At 37.3% G+C, this 15849-nt stretch overlaps 2 protein-coding genes and 1 long non-coding RNA gene across 3 annotated transcripts in view; 1 reads left to right on the top strand and 2 right to left on the bottom strand.

Moving 5' to 3' along the window:
- Window positions 1-3768, bottom strand: part of LOC6536025 (neuroligin-3) — a 73745-nt gene extending 69977 nt beyond the window's left edge. The window contains exon 1 of the mRNA XM_002096604.4: window positions 3173-3768. The gene's annotated coding sequence lies outside the window, so the exon portion shown is untranslated. The remainder of the gene's footprint in view (window positions 1-3172) is intronic.
- A 1700-nt stretch (window positions 3769-5468) lies between these two features.
- Window positions 5469-6935, top strand: LOC120321695. Its single transcript, XR_005561396.2, has 2 exons — window positions 5469-5883; window positions 6535-6935. It is a non-coding gene; the product is annotated as an uncharacterized LOC120321695 (long non-coding RNA).
- Window positions 6936-14889: 7954 nt separating this feature from the next.
- LOC122319623 lies at window positions 14890-15371 on the bottom strand. The gene has a single exon (XM_043207202.1). It carries the CDS (start codon window positions 15286-15288, stop codon window positions 15025-15027), a length of 264 nt encoding a protein of 87 aa, XP_043063137.1. The 5' UTR covers window positions 15289-15371; the 3' UTR covers window positions 14890-15024.
- Between the last annotated feature and the right edge of the window lie 478 nt (window positions 15372-15849).

Below are 15849 nucleotides of genomic sequence, written 5' to 3'. Positions count from 1 at the left end.
ATGCCGTGCTGAAACGAGAAATGAAGCTCTGGAGGTTAACGTATTCGCGAAAAGCAGTGGTGTGAAAGTACATTCCTCTTATCACGCAGTGCGTTGAAAATTAGCTTGAAGCGAAAAGAATTTTTATTAGCATAATTATAAACAAATTTTGATGCCAAGCCAGACATAAGAAAGAAATTATGCGAACAAGAAGTTGAGGTAAAGTTTTTGGGAAAATTTTGTAAATAATTCGCAGCTTTTAAAATGGATTCACAGAAATTTAAAAATTTGTTTTGGGTATTGGTATTTCCAATTTAATAAATTATATATTGTTATACAGAAAATATGTTAAGGTGTTAGTCTCCTAATACAGGAACATGATTTATAGCAATTTTCTCATGTGTATTTATTAAGCTAACACATATCTTCCGTATCCTTATATGTACAGATAATACTACACAGCTTAAAAAATTAACAAACATTTTTTTTTGTTAAATCGTTATCAAAACGAAATAATCAATTTTATCAAAACAAATTGTGTAAATATCTACGCTGGAAAGCTACAACACTTTAAATAAAAATTCGAAACATTTAAGTACTAAGTTTGAATTGAGGCCCATTTGGTCTACTTTAATTTACTTTTTCCCGAGTATTATTCAGATAACTTCAATTGCGGTTTGAGTTGGTATTCCGATTGCGTGTAGTTTTGGCATTCGCAAGCCGCATATATATCAAACTCTTGCCATTTGACAAGGCCAATGTCCATGATTTATGGCTGCTATTATTTAATGTTTAGCTGCACGGATTCGTGACATATTATTACTGCAATTGCCAGGCAACATTGGGGTCTACGAATAATTTTCTTATCGGCACAGTTTACCCAGCACTTGTTGGAAACTGAAAATGAATTTAGCCAGCCGCTCTCGAATCACTCACTTTATTATTACCCAAGTAAATATCAACGCTTCGTCTGCATGAAGTGAAATAAACATAATGTTTGCCTGGTGCGGCTTTTAGTTGTTTAATGTGTTTTGCTGGGCATCAAACATTAATTGCCATTTTACGAAAACAATATATTTTTTGCGCATTTGTTACACTTTTCAGCGTACACTATAATTTTAATGACAGATGCAATTATTTGTTTGCTATACGCATATCCCATTCAACTCGATGTGGAGGAAATTAATTAATCATTCTGCTGGAGTTGCCATTTAATAAACCTTATTCATATTTTACGTCGTTGGTTACCAAAAAGTTTGTAACCTTTCATTGGCGCAGCATATTTGATTATGTTTGCGATTGGTTAAAGTTTTATTTGCTTTTTTAATGCGGCAGGAGAATAAAATGCTATAGTTTTCCGACTGCATAATAATCAATTGATATAACATTTCTCGATTTTTTTTTATTTTATTTGAGCTTTCCCAATTGATTCATGCCCAATTCATTAACCCATATGTGTCGTGTGAGTGCCTAATGTGCGATATCATCGCTTGAAAGGCGCATCGACTGAGCGTTTATTAATTTATGCATTTAAACCATGCCCGATTGCACATCACCAGCCCATCACCACGGCATAGCCTGCGCCAAATTTTGCATATTAATTGCTCATTAATTGTTGATAAGCTTTCAAGTGCCGCAACGTGGCCGCTCTGCCAAACCCCTGGTAATCCTTAGAGTTCAGACTCAAGTATACGCCGAACTTATCCGAGGCAGCTCGGCATTAGTGCGACAAAATGTGGTAATCAATCAAAAAGGGGAAAGGCCCCTCCGCAGCTCGGGCGGAGTTCTTTCCACGGGCGCAAATACTTGCAATTAGGCATTATTAATCACAGCGACTAAGCACCAGCACCAGGAGCTATCGGATATAGCTTCGGAATTACCCAGGGCTATGCATGAAGTGAGCACTTCCGGTAAAGGCAAATAATTACATTGGTCATCGCCGTTGGTGGTGGGCCCTGCGCTAATGTGCTAGTATTATTTTCTCATCAAAATTAATATTTAATTAAAAGTCAAGTGCGGGGGCTGGGTGAACACGCGCCAAGAAAAGTTAATTTCCTTTTGGGAAATCCAAATCCACCATGATATTCATTTTTGTTCTGCCAACTTAATGAAGTTTGGGGTGAAAAATAACTACACAGCTGAATAATGCTGCAGCAAATTAAAATTAAATTACAGAGGGTAAATAATACTTTTCTATTTTACATTTCACATTTATGGCAATGTTTTTTGGATTCTCTGTGATGTTATTTATTGTTTTCGATTAAAGAATGATTCATTTTGAAATATCGTTCATTAAACGTAATATATCATTTGATGAAATTCTTCATTGTTAGCTATAATCACGGAAAGTGCAAAATTCACGTTCATTGAATAAATTATTCAATTTTTCTAATGAGTTTGTTGTTCTGTTTTAGCATAATTAAAATCGAATAAAGGTAGAAGAATGAATTATTAAACTGAACCTAATTCCACTTACTTAAAATTATAAGTCCCTAACATTTTTGTTCTCTATGTGCCATTCCATCAAGAATCGTAAACACTTAAGATAGAAAACAGGAGTGCAATGATAACTCCGATTTTCAAGTATCCCCGTTGTTTCATAAACTCGCTGAGTGCAAGGATAAATGGAAAATGAATGAGCAATTGCATTCGCAGCAACGGAATATCGTGTTCGAAATCCGAGTCCAAAAAAAGTCTGCCTGAAATGCAAATACACAAAGCGACAAGCAGCAAGCAATTGAACTCTAATGACTGACAGAGTTCATTGTCAGGTCGCGGATCAGAATCCGATTTATGGACTAATTGCGCTGCTCATGTCAAATGCTCAACTCGAGTGTGTGGGGTCGATTGTCTGTTCGTATGTATGACAGAGAACAAGGGCAATCGAATAAAGAAAGGCGCCAATCGGGCAGAATATTCGTGGCCAAAACACTTGACTTGTGCGTGCCCGCAAGTCGACAACTAATCAATCAGTGGAACAAGCCCTCATGGTCCATGTGATTTCTCGCTTTTTTTTCGAGGTACAACGTATGATGGATTAGATCGGTCTGAAGTTTGATTTTCGGTTTTTTTTTCGACATCAACCACTTTTATCGCCTGCAAAAGCCCATTTCAAGTTTAATCTCGCGTGGCGAAGTGACCAAAGAACGCAGTGAGTTTCGTTTAATTATGACTTGATTTATGACTCAATTACCGTTTAATAGTCCAGACCGGATCCTAGTGCCTTGCTTTGATTTGCAAATTGTACGTACTTTCTCCGGAATGGCTTTTCTTTCTTTCTCGTCACACTTCACTGGAGAATTTAATTTTCTTTAATATTTCTTTCTGCGGTATATGCTTTTCACTTTTTCTGCCTTTGGGCTGCCATTTGGCTGAACTTTTATTTATATTTTGCTGCCGGGGCAAGTTGGCGCCTCACACACACGCACACTTGAGCCCAGCCACACACACTGGCACAACAACTTAAATTTTTGTTTGGCTCTTTGCGAATTCCGTCGTTGCCCACTGCCTTTTATCTTCGTTATATTTTCTCGAGTAGGTCAGAAGAAGTTGATATATCCGTTGCCTACTTATCTGGGCGTTGTTTTTGGTCGCTCCTTGTCAATGCAACAACTTCAATACGCACACAGCCACACATAACAGCCAAATCGCACACTCACACACACTCGCTGGGTGGTATTTTTGAGAACGATTTTTGGTAATAGGCGCGACGCGCTCGGTTCGTTTTTAAGCGCTTGGACGGTCGCCCGATTACCGCTACCAAACAACACAAATATCGAACGTGAACTGACATGGAAATTCGCTATTTCAGCCAGCCAAAAAGAGGCCCTGGCCACAGGATGCCTTTCGTTCCTCTCGGCCAACTTCGCTCGGGCGTAGCCGATTCAAAAGCACTGACAACTGCAGCGCCAAACGGGCGTGCGACGAACTAATCCAGAGAGCTCGGAAAATTTTAGGGAGCGGGCGCATGGCATTTGCAGGCTTTTTGGAGCGAAAAGTCCCAAGAAAAACTTACTCCTTTTAAAGGAGAAAGCTCTTCGATAGGGGGAAATCTCCCCTTTTTGTAGTACTTCGAAAAAATTTAGGTCTCTTAACTTGTTGCTAACGAACATCAGTTCGTGGATAAAGTACAGTCAAATATTTTTAAGCTAGAGGAAGGAAAAAATATATGTAACTGAAATAAGTTTGAAAATACAGTCAAAAATTATTATTATGACTATCTTATGATGGTTTAGAGTTCAAATTGCCAGTTAATAAAGCTACAGGTGTGTAGTTTTGGTTTCGGTAAGCGTCCAACCACTCCAACATTTTGATAATAATTATTAAAAGGGCCGAAGAAAAATTAGTTTATGTACCGTTTGTCAATTTAAATGTTAAGTTGTCGCTCCCCTAAATACGTCAGTGTTCTGAATGAATTGTCGCGGGCCGAGCAGTAAGATTCCCATTTCGAAGCTAAGTCAATGTTTTAACGTACTTGACTTTGCGGCATAGCATCTTTCTTAAAATGTATTTACTAACGCATGTCGTTGTATTCGTTTTCACAAACTATTACAATCTAACAAATTTTGTGCTTTTTTTACTGTTGATTGAAAACATAAGATGCGATCAGCGCTAGGAAGATCTAATTTTAAGCTGAATTGATTAAGCTTTCATTCTGCATACTGGTTGTAATATGCCGTATATGCCGTATAATTCTAGGTAGGAGTGTAGTGTGCATTAAAATACAAATTAAATGACATAACATGGACCGTTTCATTTTAAAGATAAACAAACAAATTAAAACAAATTATTGAACAAATTTGTTCTTACATATGTATATATGAGCAAATGATTATGGTAAAATGCGACCGGATTTGTTATAGGATAAGACCGATTCTTCTTAAAATGTGAGTGTAAGAACAGCGGTATTACAAATCCGTTCCTAAAATTATACCATAATTTCTTATAATTAACCAAATGGTATAATTATCCCCGTTACAAGTACAGTAAAAGGGTATACTAGACTCGTTTAAAAGTAGTTTACAGGCAGAAGGAAGCGATTCCGACCACATAAAGTATATACATACATATATACTTGATCAGGATCAATAGCCGGGCCGCCTGTCCGTCGGTATAAACGGATGCAGCATGCAGACTCCAGTGACATGGACGCAGCGCAAGTTTGTCGATTCATGTTGCCACGCCCACAAACCGGCAAAAACGGGATTCAGACAGTCGGGGAACTCGACTATAGCGTTCTCTCTTGTTTTTGGTATAGTTTGTATAAATATATATTTTACGAAAAAGTACCAGATGCAGTAGTCGGTTTGGGTACAACCGTTTGAACATCGGGCTCAATTGTAAGCATCTTTGTTTTTGACATAAAATGCAAGTGCATAATCACCGCTCAGTTTGTAAGGATTTTTATCAAAATTAAGTTGCATTTCATTAATAACTTGAAATAGGAAAATATTTTTATAATAATTTGGTATTTATTAGATAGACAAGATAGCACGTATAGTAGAGATTTCTATTAGATTTCTGTTATCAACAAAATTTTTCACCGTTTATTTTTGTCAAGAAAAAATAAAATAAAAAAATTTGCTAAATTAAAAAAAAAAAGTGAAGAATGGATATCCCAAAGGCAGGAGCTCCGCGCCCAAACTCAAACACAGCGCATCCCTGGGATCCGATCTCGCGTTATTGTCATCGAGATGTGCACAGCTGGTCACACTAAGACCGACTGGCCCTGAGAGAGTAAAGCCCATTGCACTACCTGGGCACACTAGTCGGCGGCTATATATCAAACTTCACTTCACAGATACAGTCATTGACGTTCCGGCTAGAGGTGGAGAAACATCGATTTTGGTAGTTGCTCTCGTTATTGAGGGTCTTAAACGGTCTTAACCATGTGCTCTCGTAAAGGTAAGAACATATAAATAAGAAAAAAAAACACATTTTATTTTAGTAATTATGTTCTTAAAATATACTTCTTGATTTCGCGTTCGACCGTTTTTCGTTTAAAACCGTTTTTTTAGGCAGCCATTTCTGTACTGTCGTATTCCATTTGCTCGTCACTGGAATTAGTTGTGGTTGTAGACATTAAGTCTTCCAACTTTCGCTTCCTTTTGGCTTTGTTCTTGTATTTATTTATATGTGTATTTATAGCGCACTTTCACTAGCTGAGTAACGGGTAACAAAGAGTCGGAAAAGTCGACTATAGCGTTCTCTCTTGTTTAAGATTAAAGTTAAAGTTACCCAGTTAAACTGGGTATTGCATACATACCTATATGTAACTTTTGTATATGTATTAAAAAATGTATTAAGTAAATACTTCAGCCCGCCAGCACAAATTAATTGCACACTTAGGAATTCTTTTAATAAGAACTCCTCTTCCTATTCGTCGTCACCCATCGCTCACGGCAGTCAAAATCAAAGTGACGCGTGGCCTAAGCAGCAGCGATCATTCTGTTCTCTGTAAATGGAAGGAAAACACAAGAAATATAGCTAACAGAAAATTTGCGGGAATAGCTATTTAGTGAAAATAACATGCATTAGTTTTCTTTTTCCTCACAGATCGTTGTCTCATGAAGTGCATTCCTGGCAAACTGGCTTGCTTGACGATACGTTAACCTCACGTGACCATATTCTATGCTGCGTCGACACACTTACAAGTCAAAGCTTCTTCTCCGGATGTTATTAGACTGTGCGTCATATTTTTGTCCCACCAGGACTCGGACTGGCCAAGGCTACAAACTGGCGATCCGCAACTGCTCCGAGAAGAATCCTTCTCACCATTCCAACTGAGACTTTATGCCTGCGCGCAGTTCTGCTCGTTGATATGGGTGAATCAGGTCAGACACACCAACGCACTATGGGGCGAACGACCACTTTTAGTGAAATTAATTAATAACTCGAGAACGAAGCAACATATTTAAGTTCTGTTTTTTGATTTATGTTCATGATAAAAATAGTAATATAATTGAGGAAAAATGGGCGTGGTTTTGCCTTCAAACAAAACAAATCAACACAAATTTTTTTTCAGTGTACAGAAAAAAATTTTTTGATCTAAAAAATTTTAAATATAATCTTAAAATAAACCAATAAAGTAAAAAATGGGGGTTGCATACCTTGTATTTAAAAAATATCGAAGTTTTTATTCTTGCTCACAGCTTTTTTTTCCTAAAAAATAGCATAAACTAATGTATCGCAAAAAACCTGAAATTTAAGGAACTAAAATTTTATTGTAATAAATATATTTATGTATCACACCTATTGTTCATCGTCATCGCCTTTGTTTTCCAGCACCATATTCCAGGAATATCCCAATATATTTTCAGGAAGGTCATCGTCGTCCAATTTTTCGGTGCTCTTAAATTCACAAGACAGTAATCCTGTTACTTCCTCCGGTAGGCAAAGACGTTTTTGTACTCTTCTTTTGAGGTTTACTGATGATATGATTGGATCTGATGTATCCATTGCTCTCTGGAAAACATCAGTAAAATTATCCTTTCGGCTAATTTTCCTTGCGTGGTGTAGGCGATCGGTTTTATAAAGCTTATTCCTTGATTCAGCACCCTCTTCTCCAAAGTAACCTATTGGAAGGACAGTGTTTTTAATTATGTCCCCAGAGTGTACCAGGATTTTATGTACCGTCGCAGTCATTGGCAGCCAAGGATACACGTCGATTATAATTTCCGCGGTTGCGTAGCAGAAGTTTTAAATTTGACAACATTAATAGGCAACTGACACGAGAGACAAATTAATATTGTCCTCAGATTGGAAATAAGTTGAAGATTTATTCCAGTTATGTCCGAAAATTGTTTTGGGTCACTAAATGCACGACGAGCGGTATTTCCGTCATTTGTGCTGCCAAATCCGCCAACTTTGGGTTGATCAACTTTTAGTGACAACTGCTTCCAAAACATGTCTTGAACATGTGCTTTTCTCGCAGCGACTAATCTTTTGTCATCCTGATTATAAATTTTCCATTTTTGTACCTGTAATTTATAGCCAGCGTGCAAAACGAATTCAAACAACCGAATCCAGCTGTGCAGGGGACTTAATCCATATTTCAAATTAGTCATAACTGGTAAAAACTGTTCACATTTGGAATTTCGCCAAAACTCAGAAATTTTCCAGCTTAAGATGTTGCTTTTATCTATTAGACATTTTTCGTCGTGCTCAGAACCAGATCCACGAATCAAAACTCTTAAACAATTAAAAAGGGCGTTTTTTTTCCAGTACTCGTCGTCTCTGCTTTCCATTTCTCAAACAACTCGCTGTTTTTCACTTTGAGGTTAGTCCCTTAAAAGTTAAATTTTGGAGAAAGTGTGCAAAAGTGTGCTTTTATACTTATAGCATATACTAAGAATTGATAACTCTACAACATATAACATGTTTTAGAGCCGGAGAGAGCCGGACTCACTTTGTTGCTCTATTTGAAAATTAGAATACACTACAAAAGTTGTGTTTTATTAGGGTTAGAACTTACAGAAGATTATTGGGACACCACAATTAATTTCAACATTTGACGATCACAAACACATATTACAAACCATAAGGATTGGATTTCATGTTATAAGTAACAATTTTGATATTTGCTTATGCACTTTTTGTCACTTCAAAGTTGAAAGATTTTTCAGCGATTAACAAAAATTCGGTTATCGGTGTGGCAGCGCAAACGAAACAGCTGACTAAACAGCTGTTCACTGAACAGTGGCGACCTCTTTTAAAATTTCAAGTACGCAACATGATAGATTGATGTTTTTTGAATACATTTCAATTTACAAATTTTTTTAACGACTTTTAAAAAATGGGTTTATTCCACTAAAAGTGGTCGTTCGCCCCATAGTGCAACGCTTTACCATGAAGGAAAGAGACAAGTATTAGTTTTCTTTTCTCCTACGATTGTTTTTCTTAAATTTCATTCCTGGCCAACTGGCCCTTTGCCTTTCACTTGGCGGTTTTTCGGCAAGTGGAAATTGTAGCATTCCTCCATCGCCGACCTGTGTCACATAAATAATCGAAAAAGCAACACAGCGCACCTGCAAGATTACAGTCCCAATTTTAGACTTATGAAAAAAACCTTATAGCTCACAGAATAAATGTATGGGTCCGATCATCATAATGGTTGTACTCCCCTTGACTAGGTCAAAGGTACTGCTCTTAATCATCTTAATAATAACACCAGATATAAGCCAAAAAGGACACAAATTTAAATTCAAGAACAAATAATTTGAGACAGAAATTATGAATTTGAGAACGAACGTTCTGGGTCCAAGTACGAACATTTGATGGGATTAAGAACAATAAAGTACTAATTTAAGAGCGATAAATGTACTGCCTTAAGTATGGGAAATACTTTAATTAAATAATTATAATACTAGACCTGAACTCGACAAATTTTAATATGTGCACTAAAAATTTTATATTCAAGTTGACAACTTAAGTGTGAGTAACGTTCACTTTAAGTAAGAAAAGTTCCTATTTTATGAACTAGATATTCAAATTTCAGAGCAAACACTTTTATTTTAAGAACGAATCGTTCCTTTTTTAATATATTTACTCTTTATATGAGGAAAAATAATTTTAATTGAAACTAATAATTTTGTTATAATTCTGTATACATAAAAATATATAATTATTGATGGCTTCCTCCACTATAGTATTTGTGAGCCAAATTTTGTCCACTTCCAGTAGTCTTTTTTAGTTATGTTTATCCGTATTAATTTTCTAATAATAATAAACCAATTCTGTAAAAAAAATTATACGTTATATGATACCATAATTAGGAATAAAATTACGAAATAAATACCTTGTTAGTACGAAGATTTTTTCATGGTCTTTCTTTTCTTTGCTTATATAAGGTTTCTCATTATTAAAAAATATATATATAAAAAATGTTTACATTTTTTTGATTCCATGCACAATGTGCTCTTTTAAATTCCATTCGCACTCCTAATTAGTAAATCACATCTTTTATTTCTTCTGTAATATCTTTAAGTCTCTCCAGCTTCTAAAAAATTAAAGAGAAGGGCTACATATATACTTATGTGGGGTTTTATTTATTAATATTGATGTTTTATTATTATGATAAGTATAGTTTTAATTAATAACATCTATTTTAATATTAGATAATAGTCTTCACGTCGTTTAAGTCTTCTCTCGCCGAATACTTCCGTCTTCTCTCGGCTCTCGTCACAAACTGCCCCCGTCGTCTGCGTTCTCGCCGCTTATATTGGGATCAGTCGCTTCCTTCTGAGAATCGTTGATATACGTCGTAGTTTCCTTTTGGTTCAACTTCTCTTTTTCCGCGTATTGCGATCGTCGACGTCGACTTCTATTTTCCTTGAATTATGTTGATCGTCGACTTCAACTTCTGTTTTCCTTGAATTATTGTCTTTGCGTTTTCGTTGTCCAGAGCGTCGTCAATGTTCATATTCGAATATGTGGAAATATCTCTCCCACATTCGGCCATCCTGACAAACATTCGTCTCGAATGTTTCGTCGTCATCTTATTCGTCGTCGTTTTCATCGCTTGGTTGTCTTCTTCATAGGTTTTCTCTCTAGTATTCGTCGTCGTCGTTTTTACATCTTTATCGTCTTTATTTTTCGGCACAGGGCTCTGCCAATCGTCGTTAATTTGTTTGCCCTCATCTATACATCGTTTCGTCTTTATTTTTCGTCTTTTTTTTTTTTTGGTGATTTTATCCTCTTTTTCACCGTCTTTACATCTTTCGTCTTTATTCGTTATTTCATTCTCATATTCGCCGTATTTTCTTGTCGTTTCGCCATCTTTATTCGTTATGTCGTTCTCGTCGAGTTTTTACATCGTTTCGGACTCGTTTTCATCATTTACATCATGAATGGGCCATGACTTCATATATTCAGCACAAGTTGATGAATTTTTTGGGCCGTCCGAATTTCCAATTTTTTGAACATCGTACGCATTGTTGTGCTTTACTTTGGTGATTTCATACGGGCCCAGATATTTTGGTTTTAATTTGAGTCCGCCGCCAAACTGTGTACGTTTAATGGCTACTAGGTCGCCAACGTTTGTACATTCGTGCAGGTTTACGTCGTAAGTTATACGTCTTTTTGTTTTCGGCTTGCAATTTCAAAATCTGTGTTTTAGCTTTAAGGCGAAGGTCGTTGCGATTGTCGATAAACAGGCTTATTGATTCCTTGCTGATTAAGTCGTGAAGTTGCTTATCATCTTTACACCGATAAGAAGTTCAAAGGGTGTTGTGTTGATACTTCTCGCGAAAGTTGAGTTAATGGCTTGTTGAACTCGATCAACGTGTCTATACCATTTCGTTGGATCATCTACACTTAACTTGGAAAGAACTGGTATAATAATTGCGTTAATCCTTTCCACCTGTCCGTTTACACGCGGTAAACCTGTCGTTGATTTTACTACTTTTATGTCTTCTTCCTCGCAGTATTGTAAAAAATCTTGGGATGTAAATGCTGATCCTCTGTCTGAAATTATACAGACGGGGTTGCCAAAAACGTTACTTTGTCCTCGTAATTTTGCTATGACTTCAGTAGCAGTTGTTGACTTTGTTGGGTAAAGCCAGCAGAACTTCGTAAAAGCATCTACAACAGCTAGAATGTGCTTGTAATTTTTGTTTGTCGATTCTAATGGGCCTAAAAAGTCAATATGGTAAGTGTGCAATGGAAAATCTTCTTTTTGTAATGGATGTAGTAAGCCCTCCTGCTTGCCTTGTTTGCGGTTGCTTAAAATGCACGGTATGCAGCAGTCAATATATTTTTTTTTTTTTTTTTCATGCTCGGTTAAATCTAATCTAAGTCAATCTAAGCATCATAGTGGAGGGAGCACTGGGTCATACAGTTGATAATTTACCTTGATTTTATTCAACTGCTTGGTATATGTGAATACATCCTCCAAGACGAATACTGGATTGTCCGGATACATAGATGTGTCAGGGTATAATACTTTAAGATCTTCATTCGAAAAGCCCAAGGTTTCATTGGTGATTTTAAAATTAGGGATATCAGATGTTTTTCCTCTAAGCTCTATTCCTTTCCTGAGATATGTTTTAATCTGCCGTTCAGGAAGGGATTGCTCAGACACCTCGGGCTCAGGTACGAACACCGAGGCCGGCTCAGGGTTCCATGCATAGTTGACGATCTTCCTTTTCTTCCCTGATGGCTGATTGGGTGATAAAGAAAAGCGCGCAGTCGGGTTATGGGGGGTGCTCCACATGACCATCAACTGATACTTTATCCCCTGGCCGTTAGAATTGGGGCAAGTCTCATAAAGTGCATCGAACTCATCCTGTAACCTATTGACGAGTCCCATGTCAGAAGTGGGACCTATATAAACCATCTTATGACTCCGACCGTTAACTAATTCCTTGTGATGATATTTAGTATTCGGTACAGGAGTAGAACAAGACACCAGTTTGTCGTCATCCATCCCTTGTGTCTCTTTATGTGGAGTATTGGCGGCCATCCTCGCATACATCTCACCCTCATTGTATGCTAATTCAGGATCGGGGAGTCCGTCCTCTAAGTTCGGGACTGATTCCGAGTCCATAGTAGAGCCCAATATACTATCTAGAGTGGTTCGTTCATCACCAACATCCATATCATCGCCTGAAGGAGGGTCCGCTATGCCCTCGTTATGTACATCCAGGTCCGAGTCACTTTCCAAGTCACCTAGTGCTCTGTTCTTATCCCACTGGAGTGCTTTTTTCTCAAGTTGTGCTATCTTCTGCTCATCTTCTGGATTCATGATGGTATCTGTTGTTGATTTCTTCAGATCTTCGGATTCTGGGACTGTATGTTGGTGTTTAATCGAAACGATCTTGCTCGTTAAACCACTGTTTTCTTTCAAAACTCGAGTGTTTGGTTCATGTTCTTTGACACTTTTTTCGTCTTGTGAACAATTCTTCGAAATATATCCAAATTTGTGGCACTTGAAACACTTTCTTCCTTTCTCTTTATTGTTACAGCTATTAGCAAGATGTCCCTTTTCACCGCAGTTGTAACAAGCAATCTCTTTTTTGTCACTCTTTGCATCACTGAACATTGGCTGCCATTTCTTCCCTTTCACACTTCCGTCGGAGAATTTTGATTTGATATTTATTATTTGGTAATCTTTTAGCTTTCTTTTAAAGTCAGATAAATTTCTTGCACCATACAAAACGGATTTGTTTAGAGAAAGTTCGTCAATACCGTCGATCACGTATTGAATAAGTGCTTCTTCTTCGACTTTTCCTCGTGATGCAATGTCTTTCATCCGGTACAAATATTCTTGTGCGTTCTCGTTCGCACGTCGCTTGCTTTCTCCGAGTTGTTTGTGTATCTGCTTGCTGCTCACTGTCGACTTGAATTCACTCAAGAGGGACTTTTTCAACGCATTCCACGAATTTAGCCGTTTCTCACTTAAAACAAAGAGTTTTGCGACACCCTTTAACGACTTTTTAGCAAAAATTAATTTTTGTAGTTCGTTCCATCCCATAAGCAAGGCTTGATCTTCAAAGTCGCTTATCCACACCTCTATTGGAGTTTCATCACCGCCATCGAATTGTTTTATTGATTCCTCTATGTCCCGAAAACTAATGGCAAAACGGGGTGTCTCATCTTGTGTATTCCTCCGGTCTCTGCCTATCCCATGAGCACTGTTTCCTTCGTCGATTTGGTTTTCTTCTTCTGATTTGTTGTCTTCGTCGTTCTCGCTCTCCTCGTCTGATTCATCGTTTTGTCCATTTTCGTCGTAGGCGAGAAGGTTGCCGTATTGCAAATTCCGAAATATGTATGTGTTCTGGTGCGTTTTCTACATCATGACTTATTCCGAGAACTACGCATATTGATGTAAGATCCCTCTCGTTTAAATGTTCATCAATGTACGTGCATTTGCGTATGTAGGCTGCGGCATTTTCGTCGTATTTGAAACCAGTAAATTCTCGCAGACGCTTGCGATTATTCCTGTCTCCCTCTTCTTCGAAAACGAACTTATGTAATGTGCAAATAGCTGCTTTCGAAGCGTTTTTTATATTATTAGCTATTAAGTCTTTTAAACACGCCATTTTTCGTTGAATTTATAAACAAAATTTTATATTTTTTCGTCGTTCACTTTTCTACACGTTTTCACTGTTTTTTGGTTTTATCCCGGATGAGCCCCCAAAATGTGGGGTTTTATTTATTAATATTGATGTTTTATTATTATGATAAGTATAGTTTTAATTAATAACATCTATTTTAATATTAGATAATAGTCTCACGTCGTTTAAGTCTTCTCTCGCCGAATACTTCCGTCTTCTCTCGGCTCTCGTCACAAACTGCCCCCGTCGTCTGCGTTCTCGCCGCTTATATTGGGATCAGTCGCTTCCTTCTGAGAATCGTTGATATACGTCGTAGTTTCCTTTTGGTTCAACTTCTCTTTTTCCGCGTATTGCGATCGTCGACGTCGACTTCTATTTTCCTTGAATTATGTTGGTCGTCGACTTCAACTTCTGTTTTCCTTGAATTATTGTCTTTGCGTTTTCGTTGTCCAGAGCGTCGTCAATGTTCATATTCGAATATGTGGAAATATCTCTCCCACACTTATAATTAAAATATAAATACATAATACATTTATATCATGCTGTATACTTGCATACATACATATGTATGCGTGTGTAGGCCACCAACGCATTATGGGAAATTTGACCCCTTTTTCTGGCCAAAACCCATTTTCTGAAAGTCGGAATATTAAAATAATTTTAAGTGTACGCATTCATAATTGACCAATCTTTTTTATAGATGACGCCACAGAAAAGAAATCAGCTGTAAAAAACAGCTGTTGCGCGTGCAATAAATAATTATCTGCAACGGATAAGTTTTTCCTCTGATACAAATATTTTAATATCTTTTAAACCAAATCATCATTGAACCAATATTATTCTGCAATATGAGATCAATAAAATGTTGTAGATTATTTACAGGCACTCGAAGTGTAACCAATTGAAAGGGCCATAAATTCAGGTTGGAACATTACTTTTACTTGATTCAAAGTACAAAATGTGTAAAAATAATACAAAATTTAGAAACAATTTACTTTTGCTTGATATGACCACCTTTTGCCTTCATTATGGCCTTGAGACGGTCCAAAAACGAATCGCAAGCTGCCCGAATGTCAGGTATTTTGGCCCACTCGCGGACAACTGCTTTTTTCAGCGCCTCGAGACTGGTGTATCTTTTAGTTCGGACCTTGCTCTCCAAAATGGCCCAAAGAGAATAATCCATCGGATTCGCGTTTGGTGAATTCGAGAGCCATTGTGTGGTCATTATGAAGTTCGGAACGTTGTTTTTAGCCATTCTTGGTTCACTCGAGCTTTATGAGACGGTGCCTAGTCCTGTTGAAAAAACTCGTGTTGTCCTAGTAATTTAGTAAAAATGTAAGTTGCTTTACAAAAGTAATTATATCCGTTACTCGTAGAGTAAAAGGGAATACTAGATTCGTTGAAAAGTATGTAACAGGCAGAAGGAAGCGTTTCCGACCATATATATTCTTGATCAGGATCAATAGCCGAGTCGATCTGGCCATGTCCGTCCGTCTGTCTGTCCATATGAACGTCGAGATCTCAGGAACTACAAAAGCTAGAAAGTTGAGATTAAGCATACAGACTACCCAGACATAGAAGCAGCGCAAGTTTGTCGATTCATGTTGCCACGCCCACAAACCGCCCAAAACTGCCACGCCCACACTTTTGAAAAATGTTTTAATATATTTTAATTTTTGTATTGGTCTTCTAAATTTCTATCGATTTGCCAAAAAACTTTTTGCCACGACCACACTTTTGAAAAATGTTTTGATATTTTTTCATTTTTTGATTAAGACTCTCCTTCGCACTTCCACCAGCTGAGAAAGGGGTATCA

Source organism: Drosophila yakuba, chromosome 3R (genome assembly GCF_016746365.2).
Source record: "Drosophila yakuba strain Tai18E2 chromosome 3R, Prin_Dyak_Tai18E2_2.1, whole genome shotgun sequence".
Classification (NCBI taxonomy): domain Eukaryota; kingdom Metazoa; phylum Arthropoda; class Insecta; order Diptera; family Drosophilidae; genus Drosophila; species Drosophila yakuba.
Note: the sequence above shows the minus strand (reverse complement) of the source record. Positions and strands in the feature narration are given on the sequence as shown.